This window comes from Bos indicus x Bos taurus, chromosome 27 (genome assembly GCF_003369695.1).
Source record: "Bos indicus x Bos taurus breed Angus x Brahman F1 hybrid chromosome 27, Bos_hybrid_MaternalHap_v2.0, whole genome shotgun sequence".
Classification (NCBI taxonomy): Eukaryota; Metazoa; Chordata; class Mammalia; order Artiodactyla; family Bovidae; genus Bos; species Bos indicus x Bos taurus.
Window position 1 is genome coordinate 31,776,773 of NC_040102.1, and position 16,647 is coordinate 31,793,419.

Sequence of the window (16,647 nt, forward strand, 5' to 3'; positions counted from 1 at the left end):
AGGTAATGAGCATTTTTTTGGTTGTTTTGGATGCACTGGGTCTTAGTTGGGGCACACGGCACTCGGGATCTTTAGTTTCGAAATGTGAGATCTAGTTCTCTGACCAGGGATTGAACCTGGGCCCCCTGCATTGGGAACCCAGAGTCGTAGCCACTGGCCTGCCAGGGAAATCCCTAACCAGCAGTTTTAAAGCAGAACTCCTGATGAGAGCATCGTGTATTTGTTTTGCTTTGTTGTGTGTCTTTGCTTTTAATCAGGATCCTAGATTCCTATTTCTCTCTTCCGTTTTCTTTCTTTACCTTTTTTGAGGGTTTAACTTGGCCACCAAGACTCTGGTGTCATTCTTGTTTTCGAAACTCCTCATTTGTCAACACGAGCTGAGGCTGTGTTCTGGGCCGGGGCTGGGCACCGACTCTCTCTGGCATTCGAGGCTTGTGGACTGAGAGGAAGGGCCTCGTCTCCTAAGGCAGGAACTAAAAGCAAAGTACGGAGGCCCCTGTGACCTCCAGTCCCAGTCTTTAAGGCGTTCCCGAGACGTTACGGATTGGGAAGACCAACCAGACCTGGAAGGCAGGCAGTCTTGCTGAAGAAGAAAGAGGATGTGGGCAGAGCCTCAGGCCAGGAGGACCCCAAAGAGGCAGAAGCACCAGGAGCAGAAGCCCTCCAGTGACTGTGTATCCCCAAGCGCTCCTGGGGAGGCACTCCTGCTTATTCACAGTTTCCTGAAAGTTCTACAAGCAAAAGGATGTGGTTTGAAGCACTGCCTGCCTGAGCCATCACCTGGGACCCCACACGGTGCAGAACAATCATGTTTAAACTTTGTTCGCCAATAAACAACGATGGGGAGAGCGCCACCTGTTTTCACAATTCACCTGAAAGGTCATTTAGGACGGGAGTCCCCAACCTCTGCGCCACGGACTGGTAACCCCCATCAGATCAGCCGTGGCTTTAGATTAGACATAAAGTGTGAGATAAATATAATGCACTTGAATCATCGCGAAACCATCCCATGGAAAAATTGTCTTCCGTGAAACCAATCCTTGGTGCCAAAAAAAAGTTGAGGATTGCTGATTTAGGGAACACACATACACCACTAAACTGGAAAGCAGAGGCTGAGACTTGTTTTTTTTTTTTTTTCTAATTATAGAAAAGGATTTGGGATTTGGGCGTGAGGGTCGGTTTGCTGAGATAAAGCACCAGGAGCCACGGTGCGCTTCCGCATCCTTGTCTGTGTCACCAGCCACTGCCTTTACGTTTATCGACCCCTTTCCTCCCTGTTGTCTGTTCTGCAGAGTTCGCCCAGTGCTTCAGTAGCAATCCCAGGAAATCAAAGTACCGAAGGATCCCCATTCTCACCGAACTGAGTAAGTTGTGTTTCAAGGGCAGAATTCAAGGGAGGGGTCTTTGCCTGTGTGCTCGATGACCCAGGGTTGCCTTTAGGATCCACCGGCAAAGGACTGAGGACCCAGAAGGAGACTGAGAGACCATTCTGTGCTTGCAGGACGTTATGTTAGGCTTTTATTGGATTGGTGATGTTGACGTCATCCAGCAGAGCCTGTCGTGTGTGTGTGTGTGTGTGTGTGTGTGTGTGTGTGTGTGTGTGTGTGTGTTGCGGGGGCCCGCGGTTGGGGCAGAGGTGGCTCCTGCCTTCCCCACTCCTGCAGTTTCCAGGGGAAGGAGACCAGCACTTGTCTCAGCCTCATTCAGAGGGAACCCCCGCGGCGGTGGAGGGGGGACATTGATTTGAAAACTGTTAGAAAGGCTTTCCCTGAACCAGCTTCTCTGCCCATCAGGCTCCTTCCTCTCCTGTGATGACCCCAGGGCAGGCGCTGGGGTGAGGCCAGTGAGGCCCCGGGGTGCAGACTTTAGGAAGAGGCTTGCTCCTGAGTCCCCTGTGTCTTCTTGATCCCAGCCCTGAGCAGTGCTCTTATAAAACAGAAATGCTCCATAGCAGAAATAACAGACCAGGCTGTTACCTCTCACCAACATCTTATGGAAAACGAATGTATATGGAACGTCCCCGGATGTGAGCAGCCCCGGGGGCAGCAAGAAAGGCAGGGGCGTGGGGCGGGGGGGGGTGGGAGGGGGGCGGTGCTCGAGGACACTGGGGGGTGTTTGTGAGGCACTCAGGGAGACCCTGGGTTTAATACTGGTAATAGTTGGTGAGAAAAGGGGAGGTTACGGAAGAAGGGGCGGTACCTTTAACATAGGTTGGATCAGCTCAAAGTCAGTCTCTAAAGTTGGCCCCAGGCATGAGATTTGACTTGATTCAAGGATGTAACAAATGTGTTAGTGGGAATTTTATGATTCAGAGTATGTAAGCCAAATGAAACTTTAACCAAGCAGATGAGCAGAAGTCAGAGTTCCAGAAATGAAGCAGGTGAACATAGAGAGGAACCAGTGGGTGACACTACTCTGTGGTTTGGGAGTGGCTGTGCATAGGAGGGCGGGCAACGGTCTAGTCCCTGTGCCCCGGAGCCCTAGCCCTTCAAATCCAGGTTGGAAGATCTCAGAGCCCTTGAGTCTGACTCGTCCCTGCCGGTCTGTCCGTAACCACCCTAAAGCTGTTGGCTACAGTTCTCATTTTTTGTTTTATTTTTATTCCCTTTTGAGCCATCTGTCACCCTGATGTGTATATACCCTAAGTTTTGTATAAGTTAGAGTGGTTGGGAGGGGACCAGCGAGCTTCTCACTGGCCCCAGAAATGCATCTGGTCACTCTCCAGGGACATACAGCTTTGTTCAACTAAACACTTTCTGGCACCTGGCAGCACCTGTCAAATTAGCCGAACAATTCTCCTGCCAGTTCACTCAGTTTCTGTTCTTTGGCTGCAAGGAAGGATCACAGTGACATAAGAGCTGCGGATTTGAGAGCCAGCATTTCAGTACAGAGTGTACAATGCAGGATAACGACTGGGAACACTGAAGCCACTGGTTTAGGATGACACAGCAAGAATGGGACAAAGGCTTCTGGGGGGTGTGTGTGTGTGTGTGTGTGTGTGTGTTGAGGGTTGGCAGTACAAGAGGAAGAAAGTATGTGTGCATAGGAAATTTGGGTTGATATTAGTCATACCTCCCTCATCTTTTGTAAATATACATAGTTCTTGGAGGAAAATTATTCCCTAATACCAGAAGTCTATTGCTTCCCCCAAACTTGACTAAGGAATAATTTTAAGAACGAGGAACCAATCCAAGCTCAGGAAAGAGTGTGCTCTGAGTTGCATGTCCAATAGATTTGTTTGGATCAGTAATAGGACAGTCAAGAACTTTGAAGGATCTAAGACATCATGCAACTTGCAAGCTATAATAACAGGTTAATCTGCCCAGTTTATGGAAGACACAAGACCACTGGGTCAGAGAGAGTGAATAGTTTAGCACCCACAGCAATAGCAGTAGCATCCTTATTTTTTTGCTGGTTTCCCTAGCCTTAGTTCCCACAAAGGGGCATGAAGAGGACCAAATAACACCTGGATCCACCATGAATTGCTTGTTGGAGAGGAACCCTGAGCTTCGGGTACCAGAATCTTTTATAATGGGCAGTAAGCGTGACTTCCCTTTGCTCTGGTAGGAGACATTATCACTGTCTGCCAATGCTGTCCTCTATACAAAAACATTTTTCAAGCAATAGTCATGGAACGAAGACAGTCAGTGCCTCTGCTGTCCTAGAAATGAATGATTGCATTGAGCTCAGAGGTTGCCTACAGGGGTCTGAGCTGTAGCTTGAGGCTGGCACGGATTTGCTAATGGATAATCTGGCCGCTGCCACCCTGGTTTGGTTAGGATGATTCTCGAAGCCCTTGCTACTCAAAGTGTAGTCCACACATCAGCTGTAGCAGCAGCGTCTGGAAGCTTGTTGGACACACGGATGCTCAGGCCCACCTTAGACCCAGTGGATCAGAAGATGTGTCATAACAGGATCCCCAGTTAGTTCACTTTGCACACTAAGTTTTGGAAGCCCTGATTAACTCATTCTAGACCCACATGACTCTAAGAACCTAAGTAAATACCAAGCCATCTGTGAAACAGTATATGGAGAAAAAGACAATGACAGGGGTGAGCAAATGTTCTATTTATGTCTTTTATACCTGTGTGATCATTGAAAGTGTTCCCCACCTTCCCCTCAAAGTGTCCTGGCTTGAAAGACAAATTATACAGAGTGATTTTCAGGATACTTGCTTGGAGAAACTGAGCCTAAGATCCAAGAATAACTCCTTGATTGTGAAGGTACTCAAAAGGTTATCCCATCTTCAGGGGATGAAGATACTCGGAAAGAAAAAAAAAAAAAAAGTACTAAAATTGAGGCAGGTCCCACATGGACCCCATAGTGGCATCTGTCCCTTTGAGCAATGGTTCCCCCCTCCCTTCAACCCCCCGCACTTGGTCAGTCTGCTCTGAAAGTCCTGTGTTCCTAAACTTGTCTGCCTGCCTTTCCCTTTTGCCTCTTTTCTTGCAGAAAATCCTTCCAACATCCACTTTATTGAACAGCTCAGTGGGATGGAATGGAACTTCTCCGGAACGAACCTGCATCTGAGCACTTCCTTCGCCACTGGCACCGTCTTTTCTGGCAGCTTCTTAGATTCTCTCCTGGCCACGGTGAGTGCCACGAAGCCCAGGAGCCTGCACGACCAGCCCCTTGCCTAGGGCAGAGCACATGGGGGTCCAGGGATGATGCTAACTGATGCCTCGCAATTCTGCATTCTCTGATTTTCCAGAAACACTTGACATTATTTTGCCTTTTCTCATAACTGTGTGGCAAGGGAAGCTTGCATTTTTAAGATTAGAAACGTAAAGCCCTTGGAGCCAGGACACTCAATACCAGGGGGAATATGCACATCAACAGCATAGAACCCGCCTTGTAGCGTGTGTTAGTCGCTCAGTCATGTCTGACTCTTTGCGACCCCATGGACTGTAGCCCCCAGACTCCTCTGTCCATGGGATTCTCCAGGCAAGAATACTGGAGTGGGTTGCCATTCCCTTCTCCAGGGGATCTTCCTAACCCAGGGATCAAACCCTGGTCTCCCGCTTTGCAGGCAGACTCTTTACCATCTCAGCCACCAGGGAACCCACCTTAGGAACAGTCATAACGTCATCCCTCAGGCTTTTCCTTGGGCCCAAGTTCTCTGCTAAATGCCTTACCCACATTATCTGTTTAATTCTCCCATCCACCCAATTAGGAGGATATAATTCCTAGCCTTCTTTTTATTTATTTATCTAGTTTTGGCTGTGCTGGGACTTCATTGCTGGGCATGGGCTTTCTCGAGTTGTGGTGCCTGCATAGACTCTGGGGTGTGCAGGCTCAGGAGTTGTGGCTCGCCGGCTTAGTTGCCCCGTGGCATGCGGGGTCTCAGTTCCCTGATCAGGAATCAAACCTGTGTCCCCTGCATTGTCAGGCAAGTTCTTAACCACCGGACCACCAGGAAAGTCCCACTAGCCTTGTTTCCTAGATCAGGAATCTGAAGCCTAAAGGGGTAAATAAGGTGCCAAAGGTTACTGCACTCACACGTGACAAATCCCTAAGGTTCCAGAGTTAGATCTTGCAACCAGATCCACTGCTGCTCGAGTCTCTTTCTGTGATGATGAGTGTGTTTTCAGTACACTGAGGTTGTGCTTGGAGGAATCTGCCTCCCGGGGTGCTCCAGAGCTGCCATGGGATGGAGAGGGAGAAGGGGACCAGGGTGCTCCAGCTCCCAATGTCTCCCCACCACTTTCCCCCAATCAGAACAGCTCTACTCTCAGCTGGATCCCGCATGAGGTTTCTGCATATGGCTTGATTAGAAGAAGGATTTCAGTTGTAAAGAAGACTTTAGAAACTACTACTTAGAAGTTAGAGAATCTGACCGACAGGCCGAAAATAAGAAAACCAGATTCCTATTCCCCTCTGTTCCAAGTCATGTCTCCAGGTCCCAGTCAGGAGTCTCGTCTGCCACTCAGCCACATGTCCATTTCATCCCATCATTTCCCTCCGCAAGGAGCATCTTCTAGACTGGGCTCTTCCTGCCTGCTGTCCAGCTTGATGCACTAAGAGCTCGGTTTCCATGGCTGCAGAGTCAGAGGTTATAATTAGAATCAGAATGTGTGTTTCCCCCATGCCCTCCTCTGCAGAGGGCGGGGCTACCGACAGGTGTGTTCAGGACAGGCTGCCTCGGATGAAGGGGGCTGACGCCTCTGCAGCTTCTGGAACAGGGCGAGGTCCCTCCTTGACCCCAGTCTAGGTTGCCTCTATTTCCTCCCCCTTCTCACAAGTCCTCTGAAAACTGCTCTGTGCTAAATAGCCAGTGAGAAACACAAGGAGAAGAAACTCACATGTCCTGGGAGAGAGCTGCACCCGAATAAAGTGGTGTGAACTCGTCCCTACTTGGAAGCACTGATGTTATGTTTGAGATTTTCATGCACTTCTCCCTTCTATCCCGATACACCTGTCATTTTTTAAAATAAAAAAATAGTGGATTTTTCCTCCAAATATTCTGATTCAGCCAACACAGTACTTTCAGGTATCCCCTGGAATATTACTGTAAACACCTGGCCCAGCTGGAGAAACACACCTATAACGTGTAATTTTAATCTCTATAGTTTATAAAGGATTTTGCCAACAAAGGACCGTCTAGTCAAGGCTATGGTTTTTCCAGTGGTCAGGTATGGATGTGAGAGTTGGACTGTGAAGAAAGCTGAGCGCTGAAGAATTGATGCCTTTGAACTATGGCGTTGGAGAAGACCCTTGAGAGTCCCTTGGATTGCAAGGACATCCAACCAGTCCATCCTAAAGGAGATCAGTCCTGGGTGTTCATTGGAAGGACTGATGCTAAAGCTGAAACTCCAATACTTTGGCCACCTGATTCGAAGAGTTGACTCATTGGAAAAGACCCTGATGTTGGGAGGGATTAGGGGCAGGAGGAGAAGGGGACAACAGAGGATAAGATGGCTGGATGGCATCACCGACTTGATGCACATGAGTTTGAGTGAACTCCGGGAGTTGGTGATGGACAGGGAGGCCTGGCATGCTGCAGTTCATGGGGTTGCAAAAAGTTGGACATGACTGAGCAACTGAAATGAACTGATAAATCCTTTATAGTTAGATGCTATAAAGATTAAAATCTGGAAGGGGCCCTGGTGGCTAATGCAGGGGACACGGATTTAATCCTTGATCTGGGAAGATCCCACATGTCATGGAAAAACTAAGCCCGTGTGCCACAACTACTGAGCCTGAGCACAAGAGCCCGTACTCTGCAAAAATAAGCCATTACAGTGAGAAGCCCACGCCCCACCACCAGAGTAGCCCGCATGCTGCAGTGAGGATGCAGCACAGCCAAAAATAAATACAAATTTTTAAAAATCAAAGTATAAAAAACTCTAGGGGTGGGGCACCCAGACCACCTCCACACACACATCCATGGGAGCAAAACTTTATAATAATAAAATTTCAGAACTAGACATAAAAGAGAAGGCATTTTCCTTTACTTATAAGAAGGTAAGGACAGTAACAGAAGTTATCTGGTTTCTCAAGTTCACTCAGTTTTTCCTCCCATATAGACTCATTCTCAGAAGTATTACTCAAAAAATCTTGGTCTTCAGGCCTTTTGAGAAACTCTCGGAAGAAAAAGCAGCAAGTAGCTAGGCTGCTAGCATCTGTGTTAAGGAGTGATATCCTGGGTTAAGAGAGAGACCTCAAGCTTCATTGTAGTTCAAAGTTAAAACCCTTTTCTACAATATTTTCTAGCATTGGAAGTCCAAATTCTAGTAAATCTGATTATATTAGAAACATTCTCCAAGTTTAGGAGCCCTAGACTATTTCAAGCACATTTCAACTTGCATATTTTCTTGACAAAGTAAAAAAAAAAAAAAAAAAAAGAAACAATGAAGAAAGAGAGGGAGGGAGGAAAGAAAAAAAGAAAGAGACCCATAGGGTAGTGCTATGAAATCCTGAATAATAAGGATATTAGATGAGCTCGCAGGGTAAGGGTGACATGTAAATCCCATTATTTCCCCCAATATAGAATTGCAAGCCTTTTGATGTCAACACTGAAGAAATGATATATTCAAAAGCTAAGCCTCTCTCCATTAAATATGTAAAGTACGTTTCCCCAGAGCCATGGACACCAGGATAACCCTAGAAGTTACACCTTTTTCTTTAATCAGTGGAGAATTATCCTAACAACATTATGTTTGATCATTCTGCACCACGGCCACTTGTTCTTAAACGGATTGTGGCCCAGCCTGGATTTACAACCTCTGCACCCTCCTGGATTTCAGGGAGCCGGATCCTTAAGCATCCTTCTGGGAGGTCACAGGACACAACAGAAAGGAATGTCACTTAGGGAATCTTTGCAGTCTGGATGTGAGGATGGAGAAAGCATTTGAAGTCATCTTTAATCTGAAAAATATTATAGAAATTCTTTTTATTTTCTCTTAATTGACTTAGATTATATTCTTTCCCAGCTTACCTTCTCCAGTGGTCTCTATATTTTCCTAGAAATACGCATTTACTTGTTAAAAATCAGCTGCCAGTTGCACTCAATATTCTTACAGCTGTTTTTGCACTCAATTTTTAAAATTATTTACAATAATTAATTATTTGAAACCATCTTTGCACTTAGTATTTTTACACCTGCTTGGTCCAATGCACTCCTGAGAACATGAATATTGAGTAGATTATGTCTGTCTGAAAGACCACTTCATTTAAGGCAGCGTTGCTCCCTCCCAGTGTGGTTTGAGGACCACCGGTGTCCAAACCACCAAAGGTGTCCTTTAAATTTTGATTCCAACTCCTCTTTGGTAATTCTGATCCAGTAGATCAGGGGTCTTGGAAATCTGCTCTCACAAATATCACTCCAGGTGATCTAGGTCCCTGAGAACCAATGTCAGAGATAATAGAATTCAGTGTGCACGCTGCGTATCTCATTTAATCCCACAAATAGTGCTCAAAAATGGGTATTATCATGTCAGCTTTAAGATCATAAAACTGTGGCTAAGAGAATGCATGACTTGTCCAAAGGTATTCTGCTAGAACACACCAGCCCAAGATTCAAACCTGGATATGTTCCCTACAAACAGTTAGCTCTCAAATGCAGAATAAAAGCCAGTGACCATAGGATCGCAAAGCAAGGAAAATTTCACTCTGATAAGGAGGCCCGTGAAGAGTCTGCCAGTTTCATAAAGGAAAGATGAAGCCGATGTTCCAAAACAAGGGCATGAAGGAGTAAGTGTGTAGCTTGAGCGGCTGCAGAGAGACCAGTGTGCCCTGGAGGGAACGTCAGATCTTGTGCATCTTTGAATGCCACAGAAATGAGTCTGAGCTCGGTTTTCCAGCAGAGGTCTGATAGTGAAAGTCCAAATTTGTATTTCTAGACAATCTTTCTGCAAGCATTTTGAGTGATGGATCGCAAATGAGAAGAAGACTCGTAAAGAGGCCCCTCTCACAACCCAGGCTTCAGGAGGCAAATCCCTGAATTTGGACAGAGAAAGTCAATGGTAAAATTTCTCAATAGCAATTAAGTCATTCCTATTGTTTATAATGAAAACAAAAGTACTGATTTTTACATAAGCGCTATATAGCCACGTAAATTATTTCTACTGGAATGAAAGCCCAATTTAACTAAGACAAAGGTAGGAAATTAAAACCTTTACATAGATAACAATAGATTTGAGAAAACCTCATGGGCAGTTATTACAGTGATGTTTCCATGTACGTCACTGCCTAGTCAACACACTATGTAGGAATCCTTTGGAAAAGAAGCTTAAGAAAATGGCTATGCTTATTCCGACTCAAGCTAGTTTCAAACTAAGTTGACCACACATCAATCTCTGGCTTCATTTTGATGTCAAATATTCTAAAATTCCATTCATTTACTCAACACATACAGTTTTTGAAGTGTTCTATAATAGCTATGAGAGATAATACCTGTCCTCACATAGGTCAGAATCAAAAGGAATGTAAGTAGATCCACATCCAGAAGATTCAAGAATAGACAATAATAATATCTATAGTCCCCTAAGGAAATGCTGAAGCTGAAGCTCCAGTACTTTGGCCACCTGATGAAAAGAGCCGACTTATTGGAAAAGACCCTGATGCTCGGAAAGATTAGGGCAAGAGGAGAAGGGGCCATTAGGAGATGAGATGCTTAGATAGCATCACTGACTCAATGGAATTGAATTTGAGCAAACTCCAGAAGATAGTAAAGGACAGAGGAGCTTGGCATGCTGTAGTCCATGGTGTCAAAAAGAGTCAGACATGACTCAGCAACTAAACAACCACCACCTAAGGAAAATATTGATGTCTCATTAAATGCATATTTTTAAATATATGTTGATATTATTAGGGTGTCTATGGCCTGCTATTCTCCTCTGATCATTTTTGGAAGTGGGGACTACCATGGTGTCAGTATCATTTACCCATTAATTTCTTCTGCTAGAGCCCTCCCTCAGGAGCAGGAATACGGTAAGTGTTATTTTCTCTGCACTTTGCTTAACCCAGCACCATACCCAAACCACCAGCTTTTGGTTGATTTTAATAAGGACAATGATGGGACTTCCCTAGTGGTCCAGTGGTTAAGACTTCACCTTCCAATGCAGGTGGTCCAGATCCAATCCCTGGTTGGAGAGTGAATAAGATCCTACATGCCTCAAGGCCAAAAAACAACACATAAAATAGAAGCAATATTGAAACAAATTCAATAAAGACTTGGAAAGTGATCCATGTCCAAAAAAAAAAAAAAATCTTTAACAAAATTAATGATAATGAGAGACAGAGATTTGAACCATCGGATCCATTTCAGACAGCCATACCCAGTAATTCCCACCTCTCTCACCTCCACGGTCTACAGAGCAGCTCTTCTGATTTTGTACGTGCCTTCTCCTTGCTCTCCAGGCTTTCTACAACTACCATGTTGTAGAGTTACTTCAGATGCTAGTGACAGGAGGGATGAATTTTCAGCTGGAACAACATCTGGATAAAGAAAAGTTACTTGGGCTGAATACCAGCTACTCTACGATTTTACCTGGAAAGATGCGGTGTAAGCTGGGGCTGCTCTCCTTAAACCAGACCGTCCTGTCAGACATTGAAGTGAGTCAGCTCTTCTTTTAATAAAAAAAATAATAATTTATTTAAATTGGAGAATAATGACTTTACAATATTGTGATGGTTTTTGCCCTACTTTGACATGAATCGGCCACAGGTATACATGTGTTCCCCCCAATTCTGAACCCTCCTCCCACCTCCCACCCATCCTATCCTTCTGGGTTGTCCCAGAGCACTGGCTTTGCGTGCCCTGCTTCATGCAGCAGACTCGCACTGGTCTTTATGTACTTTATATATGGTAATGAACATGTTTCAACACTATTCTTTCAAATCATCCCCCCCTCACCTCTCCCGTTGAGTCCAAAATTCTGTTATTTACATCTGTATCTCCTTTGCTGCCCTGCATGTGGGATTGTTGTTACCGTCTTTCCAAATTCTATATATATGTGTTAATTTACAGTGTTGGTCTTTCTCTTTCTGATTTTCTTCACTCTGTATAATAGGTTCCAGGTTCATCCACCTTATTAGAACTGACTCAAATGCATTCATTTTTATAGCTCAGTAGTATTCCATTATGTATGTGTACCACAACTTCCTTATCCACTCATCTACCAATGGACATCTAGGTTGCTTCCATGTCCTGACTATTGTAAACAGTGCTGCAGTGATCATTGGGGTACATCTGTCTCTTTCAGTTCTGGTCTCCTCAGAATGCATGCCCAGCAGTGGGTTTGCTGGGTCATGTGGCCGTTCTATTCCCAGTTTTTAAGGCATCTCCACACTGTTCTCCAAAGTGGCTGTACAGCTCTTCTTTCTCACAATAGTTTCCCATGTCCTTACCTCCCTGAGTTTTGGAAAGGATCCAACCTGTCTGCGTTCCTAGACAGCTTATACTGTATAAATAATAACAATGATAACAAAAATTAATGTAACATAGTCATAGTTATTTCCAGTTTACAGTCATTTTCACATGTTATATTTATCTTGAGCTATATCAAGCAGTTGATATGATCCTCATCTTCCAGGCAAAAAATAAAGTGCGCTGGAAGCATCAGAGGGGTTCAACAACTTTGTCCTTTGACAAGGATACTAATGATAAGTGTAATGATTAATATTCACTGAGCATTTGCTTAGGCCTGTCTGCTTTTTTTTTTTTAAATCACTTAATTTATCCAAGGATTTACAAGGTAGGTATCATTTAATTTCATTGAACAGATCAAGAAGCTGAGGTACTTACCTGAGACCATATTGTCTCCAAGTGGCCAAGCAGGGTCCCTCTAAGGCACTCTGACCAAGGGCCCGCCCACTCTCCCTACACTTTAGCTATTAAAGAAATTGGATCATGTCATCTGAAATCAGGCAGAAGGACTCCGTGTTCGGTCTAAGAATCTTATTGGGCCAGCCAGTGAAAAATGCCTGAGTTTTCTCGATCCTCAGAACTAGCAAACAGTGGAAAGGAAGGAAGGAAAAGATACAGCAAGGAAAAGATAATTCTGGAAAATTCTAGTGAGGCATCTGGCATTTGGGGATCTGAGTCAAGTCCAGCCCTGCAAAGAGGAGTCCACTTGCCAGTGTGACGCCCCTGGGTTTGGTGTTGAGTGGCGTGGCCTTCGGCTCCCCAGTGTCGCTGTCAGAGTCTGGCCTTTATAGGGACATGAGCAGAACCCCTTCTTCACAAACCTCCAGCCTCTGTGCCTGCCATGTCTCGGCAGGTACCACCAAGAAGGGTGAACCCCACGCCTTGTGCATCTGGTTGCCCAGTACACACAGCATTCCAAAGCTCCCTCCGTGGTCTAGTCCTTCAAATCTCTGTGGTCCTGGGCTCCTCGTCTAAGGTTGACTTGTGAGCAATTCTAAGCCCAGGACGGCTGCCGCTGGCCACATCCTGTTGGTGCCAGAGGTGTCAGTAGATTGGTAAACCCTTTCTTCTCCACTGATGTGTGGGCCTCGCTCTGTTCTTTACCCTGAGGTATCACGGACCTAAACAGACTGTTCATTTTCAAATATCCAGGATCCATTTGCTGCTGCTTTGGAAAGCTGAGGTCCACTTGTAGCGCCTTGTTGGCAGTAACCTGAGAGCAGGGTCAAAAGAAGACTGCTCTCTGGAGATCACTTAACATCCCAGCTCATGGCATGCCTTGAAAACAGCATTTCCAACCTGGCGCTCATTGTTCCTTGTTAGTCGTTACCAAAACATATCAGTATTGATAAAAGCGAGCATAACACCTCGCAACACCCCGTGCATCAGAGGCTCTTCAAAGACCAGAGTGAAACAGTTGCTGGTATGAGATGCTCAAGACTAATGGTAAACCTGGTTTCCTGGCCACTTACCACCACAAAGGTACTAGGAGGTGGCTCTCGGGTCTGCCAGGCTTCTACCGGGAGGAAAGGCAGATGACAACTCCAATGCTTGCTGTGGCTTAATTTTAAGTGCCACTGGGCATGTGTTTTTCTCTTTTCTCTCCCCAGCCAAGAAAAACTTTTGGACAAATATTCTGCGGCTCATTAAATAATCTTGGAATCCTGTGCCTCGGCTTATACCGCATGATAGATGAAGAAGAGCGCAATCCAGAGCACAAAAGGGAAGTACGCTGGTGCAAAAGGTGCTGGGCCCCCATCCAAGCATAAAGGCCAAAGCTACTTCATTCAGGAATGAAAGGGGTGGCCAGAATTCAAGGCCTCTCATTGCAATGAAGGGTGTGGGGAAGTAGATATGTAGGATCAGTATCAATAATAGGAATGAACCCTGATGATTGGGATCCAGTTAGTACTGGCCATGTGAAGAGAATGGGATCTTTATCCCCAATGAAGTTTGAGATGTACACCCAGATTTTAAGTCTGAGTTATTTTGCAAGTTACCCCTGACCCATGGCTGTGCAACTTTTTAAAGCTGAAAGCCACTGTCCACTTTGAAAAATCCACTTGTTCACTGCTGGGCTCACTGGGTAAGTATTTATTGAGTGCCTCTTCTAGCCACTGTGCTTGGTCCATCTAAGTCTTGGGAGCGATATGTAGAGATTTCAGTTTAAAGAAAGATCAATGTGACAGCAGGAGGGAAGACAGAGAAAATGTATGTGGAGGGAGGAGGAGTAAAAAAAGATGGTGCCGTTTGTAGACAGCACAGCGATGGACTTCCAGGCTGAGAGTCTCATGGTGGGAGTGCGCAGGATTTGGTAGAGAAGGAGAAATTAAAAATACCAGAGTGGAAATGGACTGTTTCAGGAGAAAGGGGAAGGAAGTCAAATCACTCCAAGTGGAATTGTGGTGAATACAAAGAAAGACAATTTCTCGGCTCAAAGGAGAAGAGAAGGGAAAGAAAGGATGCCAAGGTCAACCTGGCTGCAGATGAGGGTTGAGCTTCCGGGAATGTTTACATAACATAACACTAGGATTTCTCAGCAACAGATGGCTAAGCCCCTGCTGAGAGAAGAGAGGGGAAAGTTCACAGGGAGTGGAAACAGAGGTAAAAGGTACAGTAATTGCTGCAAAGGATGGAAGAAGGAGTTTATGGTGGATTCGTAGAAGCAAAACTACAAAAGGACAGGGGAATGGGAAATCCTGATGAAATTCAAGATCAGTGGTCCTCAGAGTAAGGAAACAAGAGAGAGAAAGAGTGATGGGAAGTTGCGGGCAGAGAGTGATTGATTGAAGTGTAAGATTGTAGCTGGCAGGATATGTCAGGAAGTCATAACATCAGTATGTGGCCAGGAAAGTGGTTAGGAGATAAAGATCGCTGGGGAGTGGAAGTCAAAGAAATTGGTCTGCCTGTTGGAGTCATAAATCATGCAGGCACTGCAGGCACGTCAGGTGACGGCGGCCCTGGAGTTGGAGAGAAAACGCATCCCACGTGCCAAAGGCTTAAATAAACATGGAGCTCTGTGGATGACACTGATGAGTCAAGAGGGAGGGTGGTATGGCTGTAGAGCGTTGACCACAAAGATGGCAGAGGAGTATGATGCTCAGGAAATGGCACTGGAAAGCATGAATGATACTGACATCTCCTCCCTCCATCTCTGTCTGTCTATGTCTGGGCTCCATCCGCTTCCCCCCAACACCTCTGGAAATGCTGTGGACTGCGGTGATTGGGAGAATAGGCAAGCCCAGAGCCTAGAGTTAGAAAAGCCATCAGAAAATGACTAGCCCAAACCGTGGTCCTACCTCACTCCCATTAAAATGATGGGAAGAGCAGGACCCAGAAGGGAGACAGCATGTCCAAGATCAAAGATGGTTGGTTTCAGAGGAAAGGATGAAAATACTAGTCTCCCAGTTACTAGTCCAGGGCCTCTCCTATTGCACCACACCAAAGATTGTTTTTTTTTTTAATTATTAATCAGAAACCAAATAAAGCAAAGCAACACAAATCTTTCCTTTTCTGTCCCCCAGCCAACTGACTTTCTTATTTTGGTCACTCCCTGCACCCACACTGTCCCAGCTGCAGGGGTACAGAATTCAAGTTTGGCTTTTCTTACAGGTTTGTGATTACCCGGCCAGAAAATGAGTTCAGCCTGCTGCCCTCGGATCTCGTGTTCTGCGCCATCCCTTTCAGCACCTCTTGTTACAAAAAGGATAGTAAAGCTTCAGCTCCATATGAGATTATAAATATAATGCCACTGAAAAAAGAGACGGTCCCAGACGTAAGTCCTGACCAAACACCTCTAGTTGCCCAGGCCAGGGAGAGTGTATCACAACTGCCCCATAGGCCAGTCCCTTTGTTGGAGCCCAAACCAATCCCTGCTACTGATTCTAAGCAAGCAATATTGACTCTGGGCAGTAAACATTCATCTCATCACCACTGCACATACCCAGGTGAAACTGTGGAAGAAAATGGAAAAGAAAGCATGGAGGAAACCACAGTGGAAGATGCCTATGCCTTTCACCATTAGACTAAACTTGTCGCTATTCCCCAGGGGCTCCTGGCTCACTCTTTACACAGCATCTCCAGAGATGGTGACTTTGAACATGGAAGATAAGCATGGAAGTCTGCCATCGTGCGCCAATTGTGCAGTGGCGGGTAGACCAGCAAGCCCACACTGTTTAGGAAGAGACAGAAGTTTGATTTAATCCCATTGGACTTGGTGTGATAAATAAAGAAATAGATGATAAATGCCTCTGTAAGGGAAGTGCATCGCTCTGTATCTCTTAGGCAGGAAACATGATGGTTGGAGCTATGTCAAAGACGTTCTTCAGTACTTGACTGGGTTTCCTCCAGACAGAGGATATGAGTCATCAAGATAAAAGTGAGAAGGACTTAGACATAAGAGACAAGACATAAAGAGCCCCAAATCAAGCATCTTACATTCTTTATCTTCAAACAAGCAACTAGTGAACTAGTATATTATCATCTTCTCTTTTTCCCTCTTACTTTTTGTTTCCTCATCTCTTTCTATAGGAGATGAGAGTGGCCACTTGGAGAGATACTTGTTTGAACTGGAAAGCAATTTGTGTATAATGAAAGCCTAGGCATGGCCTGGCACAAAAATGAATATTAGAGTGTCCTCAAATGGGGTACCTGGGTGAAGTCAGGTAGGTTGAAATATATAACCCTCCGGATCCTCTTATTGAAGAACAAAGGCAGCTCACGAGAGGTAATAAAACATTTCCCCATGTTCCAAGAGGAACCAGTCCACTTCCTTGTAA

At 45.3% G+C, this 16,647-nt stretch overlaps 1 protein-coding gene across 1 annotated transcript in view; it reads left to right on the top strand.

Moving 5' to 3' along the window:
* KCNU1 (potassium calcium-activated channel subfamily U member 1) overlaps positions 1-15,980 on the top strand; it is a 116,029-nt gene extending 100,049 nt beyond the window's left edge. Inside the window, exons 13-18 of the mRNA XM_027530049.1 lie at positions 1,293-1,364; positions 4,453-4,592; positions 10,861-11,055; positions 13,480-13,613; positions 15,482-15,644; positions 15,918-15,980. Of these exons, the coding sequence (XP_027385850.1) occupies positions 1,293-1,364; positions 4,453-4,592; positions 10,861-11,055; positions 13,480-13,613; positions 15,482-15,644; positions 15,918-15,980 (767 nt within the window). The remainder of the gene's footprint in view (positions 1-1,292; positions 1,365-4,452; positions 4,593-10,860; positions 11,056-13,479; positions 13,614-15,481; positions 15,645-15,917) is intronic.
* The last annotated feature ends 667 nt before the right edge of the window (positions 15,981-16,647 follow it).